Below are 18,479 nucleotides of genomic sequence, written 5' to 3' on the forward strand. Positions count from 1 at the left end.
GAAGAATGTCTTGCATGAAATGGGCTCAGAGAGTTCCCAATTGTGTTGTGTGTGTGTGTGTGTGTGTGTGTGTGTGTGTGTGTGTGAAAGACCTGATCTTTCTGTTGATAGGGTCCTGTATAAATGTTAAAATCCTGTATCTACTTTTCAGTAGCATAAACTGTCAGATTTGTGGCACCTTGCATCCACTTTCTATAACACTGAGATTACCAGTCTCTTAAATTCCCCTATGGAGCACTATTATGATTGTAACATGTTATTATTTTGTTAATATTAATATTCAATTATATTATTTCACGATAGGATATTCTAGAAATTGTCATCGAAGTGACTGAACCAGAAACAAACTGGTAACGGTAAACTGGTTCTTGATACACTGAATAGAAAGTTTACTGTAATTTTGCTTTTTTTTATCAAGGAAAACCTTCCAAATGTCTCACAGTAGAGGCTCATTAAGATTTTGCTGACATCTACTCTTTTAATTGTATAACTTGAATATTGTATAGCTAAATAAATAGCTTCTTAAATTCTCAATGTCCTGTTTTCTTTCAATTAAAACAGGGAATATAATAATAATGAAATTGAGGACTTAGTCATTAGGTAGTGGCACGGAAGATACTGTAATTGTTTCATTTCTCAATTCTCAAATATACACGCAAGCTATCCGTGAGAATACTTGATTAGCTGCCAGAAATGTAAATGAGAGTTCTAGATAAACAGTCATGACAGTAATGACATGGGTGTGGCTCTGACATGCATGGACAGAATACAGGAATAGAATTCTGCAACACAATAAGATTTTATTTAAAGGTTGCCTGGAAGCGCACAGCAAAAAAAAAAAAAAAAAAAAGGTAAATATAATATTTAGAGTGAAAGCTTAACGCTGTTCTCTGTGGTGTTAAGATAAAACCAAGCTAGTTTGCTAATAAGTGACATTTGTTCTGCTAGAATTCTAGAATGCAATGTGCCTGCCCCTCAGAGAGGAACAGTATGTGAGATTGGCACAATTCTAATTGCTTTACTCTGCTTTAGTTTCTATCAGAGGTCATGGGTATTTCTTATACTCAAATGAACTTGTTGCATGTAATACATTCAGAACAAATTATTGAGTTTCTGCCACTGATGATTATTGAGGGAAGGTGTGGAATTCAAATGAGAGAAGATAATTTCCCAGATGTGTGTCAGGGTGTTGCTTATCTGAACTTTAACAGCAAAACCTAAATAACATATTAAATGCAAACAAAGTAAATACTTGGTGTGTTTAGGTTTATTTATACTCTATAATCACTGTTTACTTTTACTTTTCTTGTACCACACCTATGCATTAAATACAATACATTCCAAGTTTTAAAATGCTTTAGTTGGTTTCTCTTATTGTAGCTGTGAGCTTTGAAATAAAATGCATGGAAGACTGTAGAAGGGTCGCGTCAAGGAAGAGACTCTGAGGCCAGGAAGCTGCAGTTTAAGTGATAAAGCACACATTTAATAAACAAACAGAACACAAAGAAAAGGGCACTGAACACTTACCTACTCCTCTCTCAGACAGAGGATTTCTGCCTGTTTTTATGCAGGTGGCCACTCCACAATTAGCTTTTCTTCTTGAGTCATCAGAAAAACAGACTCACACTCATGTAAACATGCGCAGTGTCCAGTCTCATGGTAGATCAAACGGAACTCATGTAAACATGCGCAGTGTCCAGTCTCATGGTAGATCAAACGGAACTCATGTAAACATGCGCAGTGTCCAGTCTCATGGTAGATCAAATGGAAGTACAGTATCCATTGCTACACTAGGTTAGTTCTCATCAGCCATCACTACCATGGAGTCTTTTTGAGGAGACTTGGAACACAGCTAGGTTGTGAAAGGCAAGATATACTATGTACTGTGTGTGAAAGCACAACAAGAACACTGTTGAAATTGGCAGCCTGCCCTTGACCTGGGGTCCAGTGAACTCTGAAATATCACTTTTATAAGTTCAGTTGTCTTGTTTTTGGTAAACTGAGTTGCAGTGTCATGTTTCCACTCGATGTCCAGCCAGCAACTTGCGGGCGGAGGCCCATTTGCCATGATTTCTGAAGAATGACCCATAACATCATCTAGAAGAGGAAAACAAGGACACAATGTAGAGTAAAGAACAAGCTCCATAATCACAGTTGCTGTCTCCTGCCCAGTACATATCTGGCAAAGGGATGTCCCGTTTATTCAAAGCTCCTGGGAAGTGATATGTATGGAATGTATTTGGCAGCACACCCTGATTAACAAATGACCCTGAGCATGTGTATAAAAATATCCAAATTAATTTATGCTGGAAAATATATTGCAGGGATACATACCCTGTCACCAGTTAGTTATGAGTTTGTTCTGAACGCTACAATGTGTTCTGTAATTTAAGGCTTGAAGTTCACTAGATGTTGTGGATACAGTTGCTAGCAATACCTGACACAGAGCAACCTTTTTAGCACTGTAAAGGTGTTTTTAGATGTTCACTAAAACAGAATTAGAAAAATTAGAAAACAAATAGGCAATATGTGTATTACTTTTAGTTGTCTGGTACCTTTTTATTTGATTTTTGTTTTTAAAACAACGTAGTTTGTAGTTTATCCTTCAAAAAGATGTTCCTTGCTGCACGGTGACATCTTGAACATAGATCTCCATAAACTATTCATAGACTCCTGCCATTACCTCTGTTTTGGACACTGATACAGTGCAATGACTTTAAGTCAGGGCTGCTGTAACATGGAGTACCCTGAGCCAGGAAGTGTTCTCAGAGGTTGGCTGCCAAATTATTAGGATAAGGATGAAGACAAAAACAAAAACAAATCCTCAGAATAAACTCTCTTGTGGTCGCATCTTTTATGTGACTCAGGTTTTTTCTTGTGTGAAATACTACTCTGCTTCATAGAATCTCCTCTGAGTGTCATGTGGTATTTGTATTCAGCTGGTTGTATACAGACTAATTGCATGGCAGCTGCCTGCCAATTGGACACCCCTGCAAATGGTCTGCAGGTCTTGATGTACTCTTTTGAATAACCATTTAATACAACACAACAAATTAATACAATTATTGACATGCCTCCTGTCCTGGAACAATAAACCAGTGTTATCTTTAGCGCTGAAGTTCAGTTGTATATCTATGGCCAAAAGTTTTGCGTCACCCTATGGAATTAACTAATTTTGATTCATAAAGTTGAATGAAACCTGCTCATTAATGTTACGTTAACATATTGAATTGCATACTGCTTTTCAGTTTTCCATATACTTAAAGAAAAACTGCCAAAAATGGAAAGAAGTGACATTTTGAAATCTAACATGAAATATTGTACCACTATTCTGGCTTCTGGTAGACTTTTGCAATATAATTTCACAGAGTTGTAATGACTCGAGTCGATATCAAATCGCAATTTTTCGTGACTCGACTTGAGTTATTGTCATCAAATCACTCGACTTGACTCGAGTCCCTGCAAGCAAAGAATCGACTCGACTCTACTCCCTGCTCAAACGTTGTGACTCGATTCGAGTCACGCAAAAAAGTCTCCATCTGACTCGAGTCATTGTCTTTATGATAAAATCAATAACAAACTTATTTCATTTTCAATACATGCAGTCCATCTCTCACACACGCAGTTATCTTGTAATTTTGCACATAAATAGGTTCCTGCCATGGTTGTTAAGATCATTGTTTAGGAAATAGAAAACACCTTTGTAGCCTATAGCACCGTTCTGTGATCACAACGTCACAAGCAGCAGGGAGCCCAGGAATCAAAATGTGTAGGCGAGAAGCAAAGACAGATTTCTGATCACTGATCACAAAAAATCCTGAGGAAAATCTGTGATTTTTTTGTTTTGTCACAGACACGGAAAAAACGACAACATGGAGAGTACACTAAAAGTACCTTCGTGGTGGAATTCACTTTTAATAATTATACAGTCGACCAGGAGTGAAACAAGCAAGCTGCATCCTGCCAGCACTGTAAAGTGACAATATGAATAAACTGCATTCAAAACATAGCACCGGTAAATGCCACTAATTTATACCGGTAGGTTTTTAGTTTTTTTCAATGGTTAAAATGAGAATCTCAATTAATTAAAAACTCAGGCACAATGCAACAGCAGTATTTTTCCAAAATGAGTAGGCAGTCGATATTCGATATTTAAAAAAAAGTAATGCCAGGGCAAATTAAACAGCACAGCAAAAAAGCACTGATTAGGAGTTGTTTTTCAGGTTTTGTTAGCACACAAATAAAGGTAATGAATGCATCCAAAACGTTTCTAATAAGTAAAATTTGCCTAGTGAAAGCTTGAAAAGTAAATAATTTGGGAAGTATTTGGTGCTCACTATTCTCTTTATTTAATTGATGTATGTATGGTTGTATGTATTTTATCTATTTATTTATGGACACTATGTATCTTAAGAGAGTTATAGTTAAGTTTACTTAAATTAATATTAGGTAGTCTAAGGTCAGTGCTAATCAGGTTCTGTGAAACTAGAGGTGTATGTTTAAAGTCTTAGTTAAAGACTTTAAGGATTAAAATGTTTTTCTTTTCTTTCTTTATGGTCACATCTTATACTTTAACATACATATACATAAAACTTTAACTTAAAGTTTTATGTACAGGTATATGTATATTAAGTATAAGATGTGACTGGAGAGAACGTTTAAAATATTTGTTTTTGTACTTTTTTCAGTACAGTATTATGTTTTGTTATGCCATTAGGACACCAAAAGACACCTTTTTATTATGTTTTGTGCTTCTGTGAAACAGTATCTGTTACTTAAAAATGTCTAGTTGACATTTAATGGAAAAAGACACTCCATAGCTCAGCTTACACTAAGAGGAGAGATATGTAGTACAGATTCCATGTTACCTGTGAATTATATAGAATTTTGCCTCAGTTCCTTTATTTTTCTATTTGTCTCTTATGTGTTAAAACCTTGAAATAATATCTCAACATGAAATTAAATGCCACTAAATTTCCTTTCATCTGGTTAATGCATCTGAAACAAAACTATAAGGGGGAGTGTCAGTGTTGAGATATGTTCTTTGTTTTGTGGTATCATTCATTACTAAACACCCAACCCAATTGAGAACAAGGGGCCGTTTTGGAACAAGAACAACCAATGAGAAACACCCCGTGTGGACTCAGGCACAGCCCAAAATAAACAAATGGACCAATCACAGGATGGAAGTGAGAATCACAAAAGCAGCCGTGCGACTTTCAAACAGCACGCTCTCCACACTAAGCAAGCTCCCCACAGGAGAAGCAGGGCTCCAGGCAAGAAGCGAGCTCCACACACGAGAAACGGAGCGCTCCCCACACTAGAAGTGTACTCTACACAAGGAACAGCGCTCCAGGCAAGAAAAATAATGCTCCCAACATGAGACCTAAGGCTCCACACAGAGAAACAAGTCTCCGAACTTTGACAATCAGGAGAAGTGCTTCTGAGGGGAAGTGGTGAGGTCTAATAATGAAATGAAAGCTAAACTGCTCTGAAGAAAGTTTCTGAAGTCATTGGAGCATAATCGCTTCACAGAAGGAAAGGAAGAACCAGTGTTGTGAAAAGTCATCTTTTGAAGAGAGCCGTAGCTCTTTGCCCTACAATAGACTGAAACAATAAACAGGACACTGCCTGGATCTGAAACTGGGTCTTGGTTTCCATGTTGCTCCACGAAATGGACGGAAGCATAGCCAGCAGCTGGGCCTAAGGTCATGTACTAGCCATACAGAAGAATTGCAACGAGAACACTTCTACGAACTACATAACTTTTCAATTGCAAGGCGTTCTCTAAACTGAGTTACATCTGATCAACGGAACTATTTCAAGTTGGAAAACTTCCGACAACAAAAATAATGTTGCAAGACTTGGAAATCAACAAGCTGATCTCCATTTGAAAATAACTATTTGTTTATTGCGAGCCGACAAAATACAATGCGTACTTCAAGCAAAGTACCGTCTTCTTTCATTGGAACTTCAGTTCCAGAGAGCTGCAGTGTTCATCAACACAGATTGACTTCTTTGTTGAAAATCGACAAGTATTCAGCACATTAAATACTTTATGACTGTAGCAAATGCTATCAAGTTAGTGCTTAAATTGTGCTAGGAATAGAATACAACTTGTGTTAGAGTGTGTAAGAAATGTATTTTGTTTGCTGAAATGTGCAACTCAAAGGAGTTGCCTCGTAAATGCAGAGAATTTGATCATTGCCCCATTTCTGAGTTGATTTGAATATATAATCAACAGAGTTTGATAACATGTTATTAGTTCGGTAGATCACGTCTAAACTAATTTGCTAAATTAGGTACTGGAATGTTGGATTCCATTCTGAATGGGAAGTTGAATGAATTCTCATGCATATCTATATGAATTACAGCAAGACACAGATATTGAAAATACTGTAGTATATTAACCATGTATGCTAATGATGTTATGGTAGTTGTAATCGTTTGACTATGAAATCAGTGAACTGTATACTATTCACGCATATCTGTAACCAATAGCCTTTCCTTTGTGTAATATTAGATTAGTTGTGCACCCCTGTTTATTCTTAAATAAACTATTGTTTTATATTTCTGACACGTTTTGTGAATGTAGGTTATTGTCCAAGGGAATCCGAGTTCTACATGGTCCAGAACTTAAATGTGGTATGTCTCATTTCTTACATTTTGACGTCCCTGAGAGGGCGACTAGAGACTAATTTATATTTAAACAAATGATATACCTAATTCAATATACCTATGTATACACAATGCTGTGCAAAAGTCTTAGACATGTTGCATTTTTCTACTCTTATGCATTATGAGCATCAACAATTTACTCAAAGCCTCCACTAGTGTTTTCTACTATTATAACCTTGACTTGCATAAAGAATGAAAAACACTGAGTGAAATAGCTCGCATCACTCGATTTTTAAGGTGTGGTATCCGAAGCATAATCAACAAGTACAGAGAAACATCATCTGTAATTGACAAACCCAGGACTGGGGACAAGGACGAGCAATATTTGAAGATAATATTGTTAAGGAATAGAAAGAAGACAAGTGTTGAATTGACAACTGAACTGGCAGAAGGCACAGGTGTCGTTGTCCATCACATCAACAGTACGAAGGTCACTTTTGAAATCAGGACTTAAAGGATGTGTTGCAGTAAGAATACCTCTTAAGAAAGGGGAACAAGACTAAAAGGCTAAAATATGCACAAGAACACAGAAATTAGACTATGGAACAATGGTCAAAGGTGCTTTGGACTGTTGATGGATGGACAGCGACACCTGTGTCTTCTGCCAGTTCTGCTGTCAATTCAACGCTGCCATTATGTCCAAGACTTTTGCACAGCATATATATATATATATATATATATATATATATATATATATATATATATATAAATGATGTTTCAATCCTAAAATTCTAGGTGATGCTGTAGAGCAAGAATAGATTAGAATGAGGACACTGCAGGTGATTGTTTTATCAGTCTTAGAAGAATAGAAAAAACAGGTTCTCTGCAACTAGGGCAGCAGTGTGGAGTAGTGGTTAGGGCTCTGGACTCTTGACCGGAGGGTTGTGGGTTCAATCCCCAGTGGGGGACACTGCTGTTGTACCCTTGAGCAAGGTACTTTACCTAGATTGCTCCAGTAAAAACCCAACTGTATAAATGGGTAATTGTATGTAAAAATAATGTGATATCTGTATAATGTGAAATCTTGTAACAATTGTAAGTCGCCCTGGATAAGGGCGTCTGCTAATAAATAAATAATAATAATAACTCTGAACTCTGGTTCTCTAGAGAAATTGCCACTACAGTGGCAGCATCCTACTTCTAAAAAAACGGAGCTCTATTTTTGGGAAAAGAATGTCTTGTCATTTTAGATTATTCTTTTCAAAACAAATGCTGGGAGGATGCTGTAGAGACACTGGGGGATTTCCCTAATCCTTGGTTTGATTCACCCAGGAGAGAGTAACACACAGAACTGTACTATCAGCCTTCATATTAGTCATTAGCACTGCACAGGTGGATACAGCATGCATTGTTGTTTAGACAATTGGACAAACAATTGAGATGTTTGTCCAGGTAGGAAATGACAGCTAGGAGGTGTTGATTTACTATCTATATTGAGATGGTTTACTGTAACTAACTAACTTAAAAAAATACATATAGTGGAAAACTACCCTGCTATTGCAGAGAGGTTTTACCAAGAAAACACATTAAGATGAGCATCCCATTTCCAAGGGTGTCATGGGTAGCTCTAAAACATGTGTGACAAACCAGAGAATCTTATTATTGTTATTATTATTTATTTCTTAGCAGGCACCCTTATCCAGGGCGACTTACAGTCGTAAACAAAAATACATTTCAAGAATACAGTACAGTAGTCTGATGCAACTAGTGTCAAAAAATAGTTTGCACAGGACATTGGTCTATTGTAGTCAGGCACCTTTCTCTGGTGTTCACTTACTTTCTAAAATGTATGTGCTTTGAGGTGCATACATTTTATGTATAGTATATGTAATTGAATTGTTCTTGCATGTAGAAACTGCACCGTGTTTGAGCACAGTTCTTGTACGCTGTGGGGGAGAAATAGTGTGAGCCTGTTTCTCTGGTTAAGTTTGTCAGAGCTCTAAGAAGGAGCACAGGGGAGCAAGAGAGAAATGCTCATTAGGATCTGTTAATGAGATGCATGTTGGGGCTAGTCTTGGCATTGCAGCAGCCCAGAGGGATGGAGGAGAGTCCTGGGCTTCTGGGCAGGGTGGGGATACAGGTATCTGCTTGGATTCATTATTTAATATTCTGATTTGCTTCTGGTATATCATTTTAAATTCAGTATCACACTCACAACATGCCCAAAACAATCACTGATGTTCATACTTGTATGATATATGTGCAATATGAAAATGATCAATAGTGTTGCAGAATGATCAGCACAGGCTCAGGAAATAACATTTGGATAAACTTGAGGTTTATACTACCCAAGCAAACTGTACAGGAGTCACAACCCCCCCCCCCCCCCCCTGAACATTTATGACCTCCTGTATTAGATCTCTGTCTGTTTTGTAAATGCACCCCTGCCGTGTCCTTTCAGTTATTTGTGTAGCTTGCTTGTGTAAATGTGTCTTGGCAGCCCAGCATGAGTTAGTTAGTTTGCGCTCAGTGACAAGGGCTGAGTTATGCCTGTTAGATTCTGCACTGCTTACTCACATGTTGGCTTCATTGATTCACTTCCTTTACAAATTTCTCAAGTAGCAGTGCTTTGATTTTACATTCAAGTGCTTTTACTTAAAAAAAAGATGACATTTTTGTTTCCAAGCTGCTACTTAAATGCTCACAAGTCTAAAATCCCTGTTTTTTTGTGATCCACAGTGGACCCTGGATGGGGTTAGACTCTTGAAGATGGCGTCTCTCCTGGAAAGTGGACATTTCTCCTAATTGCCAAGAGCAACTATGATTCAAGGAAGGTAGGAATTACATTTTCATCAGTGATCTTTAAACATAAATGGCTGCTATTATTTTGTACATATATACATTTAATTTAAATTTTTTATCAATTGGAATTGAAAAGTTTGCTGGTTAATTCCTGTCAAATTTGGACCAGTCATTGGCCAAACATTTCAGTCCCATGATAAGACCATAATCCTGACTTCGAACAGAGGGTCTGGATCTGAATAGATGTGGGATAAAGCCTTTCAGGTTAATTTATAGTTCTGAATACACTTATGCTTAGAATACATTTATGCCTAGAAACCGCTACTGATTTAAATGCTGAATGTGAAAAAACTAATGTCTGTCCTGCATGATTCTACATGCATATACTAGGTCTTGTTGCTAATAGTCTAACGATACAAGTACAGTATTTTAGATTAGATTGATAAAATAAATCCTTTAATGTTTTGTACGTGTTCGTTATATATAAGTTATATGTACAAATGTAACTGGGATCAGTCCCTTATTTAAAAACACTTAATATACAGATACACATTAATTTTTTTTTTATCCTTAAAATTCCTAAATACATATTCTGTTATACAAATATATTTCCAAGCAGATGTCAAATTTTAACATGATTTATACTTACTGGCATACAAATTACAGTAGTTTGTATTTGGAGATGTAGAATTTTTTTCACATTTTCTGGTACTACATAAATGCTCTGGGAATTGGCATGCATTTACTGTCCGTCTGGAGCAAAAACACATTTTGGAAGGGGATATGTGTCTGAGAGGAAAGCAGGAAAATGGAGATAAAGAAAACAAGCAAAGGGAGGCAGTCATTTCCCACCTAATGGCCATTTTGTATTCCTAAACATGTGATGTGTTGCAACTCTTTAGAAACAGACAAGTCTTCTGGGAGTGCATTTCAAGAAATTATTTCAGTACCAAGCAATCCAACTCACAGCAACCATGAGACCAGAGAACTATTTTGGTGCAGAAGTCAGTTCCTCGTTAAGTGGCTCTATTTTAAGGCCACCATTAGTATTGCATGTAAACAAGTGTCAGGTCAGGGCTGGAAGCTTGGATGCATAGCTGTCTGAGTGATAAACAAATATATTTTCTTTCAATGACTTAAAACAAGGTTATTTATTGCTCTATTGAAATCCCAGTAACACATAGTCTATATAACACAGTAAAGCTTAAAAAAAACACAAACTTGGTTTTTAAGGGCAGGTCTCCTGAGGATCACAATGGGATGCCTCTCTATATTATGTAATTGTCTGAGAGGAAATGTTACACTGCCTTTTCTCGCTGGTACTGTTTTTATACCTGGACTGAATGCCTAGTTGTGCGTTCCTGGTCGGAGATTTTGGCTGAAGTATAGCTATCAAATTTCCAAGCAATTGAACCCCACACAATAAACACAATTCAAAACATATATATATATATATATATATATATATATATATATATATATTGTGTTGACGTACATTCTTAGATTAAAACAATGACTGGATTGACGAAATGATAATTGTCAATAAATATGCTTATCTATCTGTGCTACACATCTCAGCATTATAGCACAGCAGTCTTGCACATCTAGTGTTGGCAGCAACAGCCTCCTGAAAAAGGCAATGATGACGGTGTCATTGAAGCAGCATTTTGATGACTCTGCCACTAAAATGCCAACATCAGAATGCCATTTCGTTATGGTTGATTGCCTGCTTTCATCATGCTTAATTTTCAGTTGGCACCCATACATATGAAAAAGTGGAGAGCTGCCCAGGCGAACTTTAAGAACAACTTCATTCATGTTTCTGGTCAAACCCATTTATGCTTTTCCTGTTACAGCACCTTATCGAATGTTTTAAGCAGGTAATAATTAAAAGGAATACTTTATCTAATTCACATTCTTCATCTGTTACATACTCTATTATTTAGGACAATTCTCTGTAGATGTTTCTGCTTAGATATTTACTACCAGGCTTACATACTGTAATGCACTTTTTCAATCATGGGGGTTAATTCTGAAAAGTCTTCTAAAAGGCAAATTTCTGAAGGGAGGTAGTTTTAGAAATGGATGCCCAATTGGATGCCACTATGGATGCCCCCTCCAACTAAGGCAACTGTGTGTTAAATCTAACTGCAACTTAGAATTGTACAAAACATAAAATAATATACAGTATTTAACAGATAAGAAATAATGCTGCACACTTTTATGTTTTTATGAAAACATTTTTTTTTTTTCATTTCGGGGTTTGTATTCATACTTCTATCCTAAAGCTCATCTAAACCGGGGTTTGAATTCATACTTCTATCCTAAAGCTCATCTAAACTTGTTTTTTAATTTGTACTCAGGTTTGTGCTGACGAGCCACAGTCCTTGAAGTGTTGTGACTACGAACGTGACTGTTGAACCAACCCTCCACTATGGTCTAGGAAAGGTCCAGTGAATACGATGGCTTCGCTGGTTGCCCGTGCAAACGAGGACAATCAGTCCTTGATTCTGAAGGGGGTGGATCCAGAAACATGCATGATTGTATTTAAAAATCACTGGGCTCAGGTACAACATCTCCATCTAGTTTCAATAGCATTGTCCAGAATGTTCCTTTCAACACAGTTATAAGGGCTATAAGGGAGTGCAGTGCAACAGTAGACGGTAGTTAAACTAGTGTTTTCGAGGACATGGCCCTTTGTGGTTAGCAACATTGCCATCTGTCCTCATTTCACCTCATGTAAAACTTGGCTTGAAACTGAAACATAATCAGGCTTGTACATTTTGATGAATGCACAAAGCACCCTGGTCTTAAACACAAAAGCACACACACACACAAAAAATAGTTTTAAAATAAATGTATGGCATTATTATTGTTTATATTTGTTTGCTTTGCACTTAACTTTGTTTAATCTACCTTGTTTCTATGTTAAAGTAATGGATACCTACTGTAGCTTTCTCTTTTTAATAATTTTGTTTTATTGCTTATTTTATTTTGGGAAATCAGGGACTTGTGGAGTCTGCTCAATTGACGGTGGCAAATCTAAAAACTGCCACTGTTTTAAATACAATAGAACCTGTCCTATCCGATTGCATTGGTTCCAGAGGTCCATCGGATATGTGAAAATATTGTATCTCAGAGGGATGAATTAACAATGTCAGGAACATCAGTGTGTCTAAAACACCAAAATATGATACTGCACATGCTGTATACTATAGAAAGAAAATCTGTGACAATTATTGCAAAACAAAGCACTGTGATACAGTATTTGGAAATTTATTAAATAGCTTTCCAAAAGCACTTCTTAACATACTTTCTCAGTGCATGCCAAAGTAATCCGACAGGTTTTTTTTTTTTACACCGTGCGTGTTAAACCAAGACAGAAACAACAACAAGAAAGCCCGCACGCAATCACAAACTGGTTTTGAAGGTTGACCAGAAAAAATCTTGTTTCAGCTTTTTAATGGCACAGTAATTATATTTATCCCTTGCTTTTTTGTTTTCTTTTATTAAACGTGGTTAAACCTGGCAGTTATGTGAGGTGACCGCATGTAAAACTGAATTCCCAAATGCACAATCTTCTTTTATTATTATCTGCAACCATTCTGTCCCACAAAGAGCTGAATGTACTGTTTAGACCCATAATAAAAAGGTGCACTGATCAGTACCGTTGAGTTAGTCGCAGCAAGTGTAAATGACACATGCCAGAGGTCTATCGGTTAATAGAGGGTATTGTATCTTCAGGATCGGATATGACAGATTGTACTGTATTTATTCAGGACCTAGTAACCATGTTAAATAACTGTCTTAAAACAATCATGCATATATTACTATAGAGGAAAAATAGAGGAAGAAAAAAGACACATTTCTGGAGAAAAAAAATTTATGTGGTTCATGGGGCTGGAAATTCTGGGATATTAGCCAAGTTGAAGTTGATTTTACCTAGAGAAATCTGATACACTTTACTATTGTGAAGTCGTTTATATTGAGTTTATGCATTTTTTGGCTAATTGGTCACACCATGAGACATGACTGGACCTTTTTATAATCCTTTTCTGTATTCTTTTGCAATGGCTTATCATGTTTGGAATGATTGTTTTTAACCAAGATTTCAGAACCTCTCAGAAATGTAGCTTCTACACAGTTGTATTTTTTGGATTGTCTAAGTGCCTCTGTACTTCTTCATTGCAGGTGCTGAAGATCCTGGAGAAGCATGACCCTCTACGGAGCACTGGTGGTTTTGGCGCTGGTGGCGGGGGGCTGCGTTTCGGGCCGATCCCAGGTGACGAAGCGAGCGCGGTGCAAAACTACGTGGAGCACATGCTGTTACTGCTGATGGAGGAGGAGAGCGGGCAAGTGGGCTCCATGGGCCCCATCCTGGAGTTTGTTGTGACAGAGAACGTGATGGAGAAGCTGTTCCTGTGGAGCCTGCGGCGAGAATTCACAGACGACATGAAGATCGATCAGCTCAAGATGTACGAGATGCTGGTGGTCCAGTCCCGGCAGCCCCTGCTGCACCACAAGCCTGTGCTGAAGCCGCTCATGATGCTTCTCAGCTCCTGCTCGGGGACAGCCACCCCCGCCGTGGAGGCTGCGCTGGTCATTCTGCTCAACCAGCTTTGCTCCATCCTGGCCAAGGACTCTTCCATCCTGGAGCTCTTCTTCCACACCAGCGAGGACCAGGGAGCCGCCAACTTCCTCATCTTCTCCCTGCTCATCCCCTTCATCCACCGCGAGGGCATTGTGGGGCAACAGGCACGTGATGCGCTGCTCTTCATCATGTCTCTCTCCGCCGAGAATCACGTTGTCGCCAAGCACATTGCAGAGAATACCTACTTCTGTCCTGTGAGTTTTTAAAATGTTGTTATTCTGTGCTTTATTTTTTAATTCTGCATCATACAAGTTTCTTGGAAGATTGGTGGCAATCAAATAATATAAAGGGATGGGAGCAGGACCTCATTACGTAATGGTTTTGAGAAATTCTTCATTTTGGGGATTTGGAGCTGCTTAAAGCCTGGAAAATACATGCAACAGGAGTATTATATAATGTATTTTAAATTTTTATATATATATATATATATATATATATATATATATATATGATACACAATTGTAGTCTTGAAATTACTGTTGAATTGTATACCTACTTCAGTTTCAGTAACTATTTTTAATTCTGTTCTCTCCGTGTTAAGATGCTTTCGTGTGGTGTGCAAGATCTCTGGTTTTCCCCCAGCCACTGTCCTGTTGCACTTGTGAACTGATGATTTCATTTTTAATGGGTTTACTTGTGGTCAGCCAGAAATGGGAATTGAATGAAGGCAGGCAAAGGGACCAATTCAAATGAAGTCCTCTACAGTAAATGGTGAAGTCAACAATGGTAAATGCTGCATTTAAAACAGCGCTGTTAACTCCAAGTCCCTCCTACACTACTTGGGATCGCCTACGAACTCATAAAATCTATATTACCCTCTAATGTGAAATGGCCCTTGACATGGTATAAGGCGATGCACATTTACTTTATTTCTCAGGATATTACCGGTAATACAGCAATACAGACAAATGTACATAATTAAATAGACCTTCTTTTACACTTCCTTGTCTACGAGGACCAAACAACTGAACAAGCGCTGAGAACAAGTTACACATCCTTTTAAAATACTTCACTGCTCTGTTGCGGATTGCCAGCTAATTGCTAATTAGACTTTGAAATGTAATTCTCTCAGTTTATTCTGAATGTTAAAATGTTATTGCCTTGGTGTTGTTAATAATGGATAGTTAGTTGCTGTCTACAGTACGTGCTACTGGTTAAGGAAATTCAAAGTTATTGTCACTTTTTAAAACTTGCAACAATGTATGCTTGTTGTCTGATTGTTTGTGTAATAGACAGGGGGTTGTCTTCTTTTTCTCTGCCCTTGTGTATTTGTAACGAGGATAGAAATAAGGAAATAAGACTCTCATTGCAGTTGGATACATTCCTAGTATATAGCTAATCTAGCTCATAGTAAAACCTGGAAAGGGTGAAACTGCTATGCAATAGGAATCTTATTTCCATCCCTGATAAGCATTTTATAGATATTTTTAACAATAATCCACCTCCTGTCTCAAACAAGTGGTAGTTTAAATGTCCTTTCTTTGAGCAGAGAGAATATTTTATTCTGAAGTTTCCACAGTTTTTAAACTCTACCAGCCTTAAGTGGGATACTTCACCTTCTCAATGAAAAAAGACAGCTCAGTAGAGGTCATTTGCTGGCTAGCAATGTTTGCGAGTTTTTAAAATGTGTCAGGTCTGATGCTAGAGTTCACTTTCCGAGCAGTGGTTTTCCAAGCAATGCTCCGCCCAGAATTACTATTTGTAGAACAGACCCTTATTAGAAGATGCTACAGTACAGTCATTGGAAGCCTTGGTTGTGCTGCAAATGGATTTCATTAGCCCTGAGTTGTGAGACAGAGCTCATTGTACTGAGTTGTAATTCTATCTAATGTGATAACACGTCCAGGTCTTTTGCTTCAGTGCTCTGCAGTGACTTGGTCTATAGTTGTTCTTCGTAGCTGGGTACAGACTTCTTTATCCACGCCCGTTGTCTATTTTTCTTAAACATTCTCAAGTCAAACATTGTTTTATTTTATTTATTTTTTATTTTAACATTTCATTGTGCTCCATCATCACGATAAAAACACTTCATTTGGAGGGGGAGGAGAGGCAGTATTTAATGTTTCAGATTAGATAGTAGATACTGATGCTCATTTAGGAATTTGTATTCATAAAGCAGCTTCTAGGGTAGATTTGAGCGTGGGCTGTACTAAAGAACAATATACTACACAGAAAGTTCTTCATGTCACACTGTACAGAAAAATCATACAAATGCTGGACTACTCTGAATGCAAAGCAGTAAGATTAGTCAAATAGCAAGGACAGACTGGAGCCGCTGTCAGTTCTCACTGTTTGTGTGTCTTGGATAGTTTATGATATTTCAGTGCTGCTAATTCTAAACAACCTCCACTCCAGGGCTATCCATAGAACCAGGGGAGCACAATGCTCCACTTGCCATTGTATGACATGAAGAAATCAAAGGTGTGCTCATCCAGCATAGTGAACTTTAATAACTTATTAGACACACCAGGTACATAACAGTTAGAAAACAGCAAGTGACTCCCTCTACTTTCCTGATATGCCATCTTGGGCAGAACTGACAGTGAAGAAGATAGTCCCCAAGCTGTCTGTGATAAAGATAACTATCCTGAATTATCATGACTTTTTTTTTTTTTTTGTTAATCCTCCAGCCAGCACAAAAGCGTTATGCTCGGGTGTGTTCACCGGGGCATACAGGACATGTTGTAAAATGTACTGGTCTTGTTAACAGGATATCAGTAATCCACTATTCATTTTTAATCTTGGCCATGCAGTTAATTTCTAGAGAGACTTCTGTCTGTCCTTGTCATAAAGCACTTAACAAAATTAGAGATGACAAGCCACAGATCCACTGACTGTAAGAGATGTGCTTGAATGTGGTCTGGGGAATACCAGCGAGAAAACACAAGAGTGGGTTAGATAAAAAAAAAAATCTAAGATAGGAAATTAAAAATGGATAGGATGGTAGTAGCATAGCCAGTGTCATATATGAGAGCACTGATACTTGACAGAGTGATGATGCGTTCTCTAAACCCAGAATGAACGTAAATGACTTGTTTACAAATAAAATACAATTTCCCTGTTATCTTTGCATCTAATAGAGTTGATGAAGTAGCTGTTTATGTATAGGGTGGTTTCTAATCAGAGAGCCTGGGTGGCTCTGTGTTGTACCCTGTTGTAATAAGGTACCCGATTTTGTGCCCCCCTCCCTTTGCTAGGTGCTGGCGACGGGGCTGAGTGGCCTGTACTCCTCCCTGCCCGCGAAGCTGGAGGTGCACAGCGAGGAGTGGCACTGCCTGCAAAGAGAAGACTGGATCCTGGTCCCTGCGCTGGTGCAGTTCATGAACTCCCTTGAATTCTGTAATGCTGTCATACAGGTGAGAAAACTACCCGCCTACATCTGCATACATTTTAAATATCAAATGTCAGGCAACATCATGCAGAAAAAATGCAGTTATAAAGCAATATGGTTCTGAAAGTGGTATGACTTAGAGTTTGGGATCAAGTATAAACACAATTTGCATTTAGAAAAACTAAAATATTTTATGTAACCAATCATCAGTCATAAAGAAGAAATACAAAAAACAAAAAAACAAAACAATAAAGCAGAGCTCCCCAAACCCGATCCTCGGGACCCCAGTATCTTCTGGTTTTCATTCCAACTGAGCTCTCAATTACTTAACTAAACACTTAAACTAATAATTTGCATAATTTGACCTTTTAAAATTGTTTTCGGCTCTTAAAAAGTTGCAGATTTCAAGTTAACTATAACATTTTACAAGTCAGGGGTTCCAAAACGTTCCCAAATCACGACCACCCGAGTAGCCAGATTAATTTTTGGGATCCATGCCTAGTGAGACAGTGTGTGAAAAAGCATATACAGTACCAACTAAAAAAAGTGAAGCAATATAAAGTATGAATAAAGGTTTAGAAATCACTTATTTACACAAAAGGATAGCTAGAAAATAATTATTATAATAGTAACTTGATGTATTTTATCAAGTAAAACAAAAAGGCTACCAGCACATATATAAAATGACTGTCTCCCGCTAAGCAAAACGCACTTTGTCTCCATATTACACCCTGCTTTTGCTGCAGAAACAACCTTGCATTTATTTTCCTGCTTCAAGATGAAGATCACTGATAGAAATCCAACACGTACAATTACACGCTGGGTAAAATTTCACTTGGTTTCATGCAATATAAGAGGTATTTGTAGCATTTAATTCGTTTTTTAAATAACTTTAATATTTAGTCAAAGAGTTCAAATTAATAAAAAAAAAATAACCTATTATTATTATGGACTTCTTACACCACCATGTTTTTTGTTTCTGAGGCTTTTATACTAGCATGCATTTTTTATTTTTTTTTTGCAATTCTGTGCTTATATAAAAAATACGTAATTACCCAATAAGTTGTATCTGTTCAG

At 37.5% G+C, this 18,479-nt stretch overlaps 1 protein-coding gene across 7 annotated transcripts in view; it reads left to right on the plus strand.

Annotated features, from left to right (window-relative positions):
• LOC117421401 (FHF complex subunit HOOK-interacting protein 1A-like) overlaps positions 1-18,479 on the plus strand; it is a 51,202-nt gene that overhangs the window by 15,245 nt on the left and 17,478 nt on the right. For 3 of the 7 annotated variants that reach the window (XM_034035780.3, XM_059028812.1, XM_034035781.3), the window contains exons 2-6: positions 9,358-9,452; positions 11,173-11,300; positions 11,784-11,987; positions 13,612-14,265; positions 17,269-17,427. In XM_034035780.3, coding sequence (XP_033891671.3) covers positions 11,883-11,987; positions 13,612-14,265; positions 17,269-17,427 — 918 coding nt within the window. In that variant the 5' untranslated portion in view covers positions 9,358-9,452; positions 11,173-11,300; positions 11,784-11,882. Of the gene's footprint in view, positions 1-6,561; positions 6,646-9,357; positions 9,453-11,172; positions 11,301-11,783; positions 11,988-13,611; positions 14,266-17,268; positions 17,428-18,479 lie in introns of those variants that run through there. The other 4 variants (XM_034035775.3, XM_034035776.3, XM_059028815.1 and 1 more) reach the window with 3 other exon arrangements.

This window comes from Acipenser ruthenus, chromosome 1 (assembly GCF_902713425.1).
Source record: "Acipenser ruthenus chromosome 1, fAciRut3.2 maternal haplotype, whole genome shotgun sequence".
NCBI classification, from domain to species: domain Eukaryota; kingdom Metazoa; phylum Chordata; class Actinopteri; order Acipenseriformes; family Acipenseridae; genus Acipenser; species Acipenser ruthenus.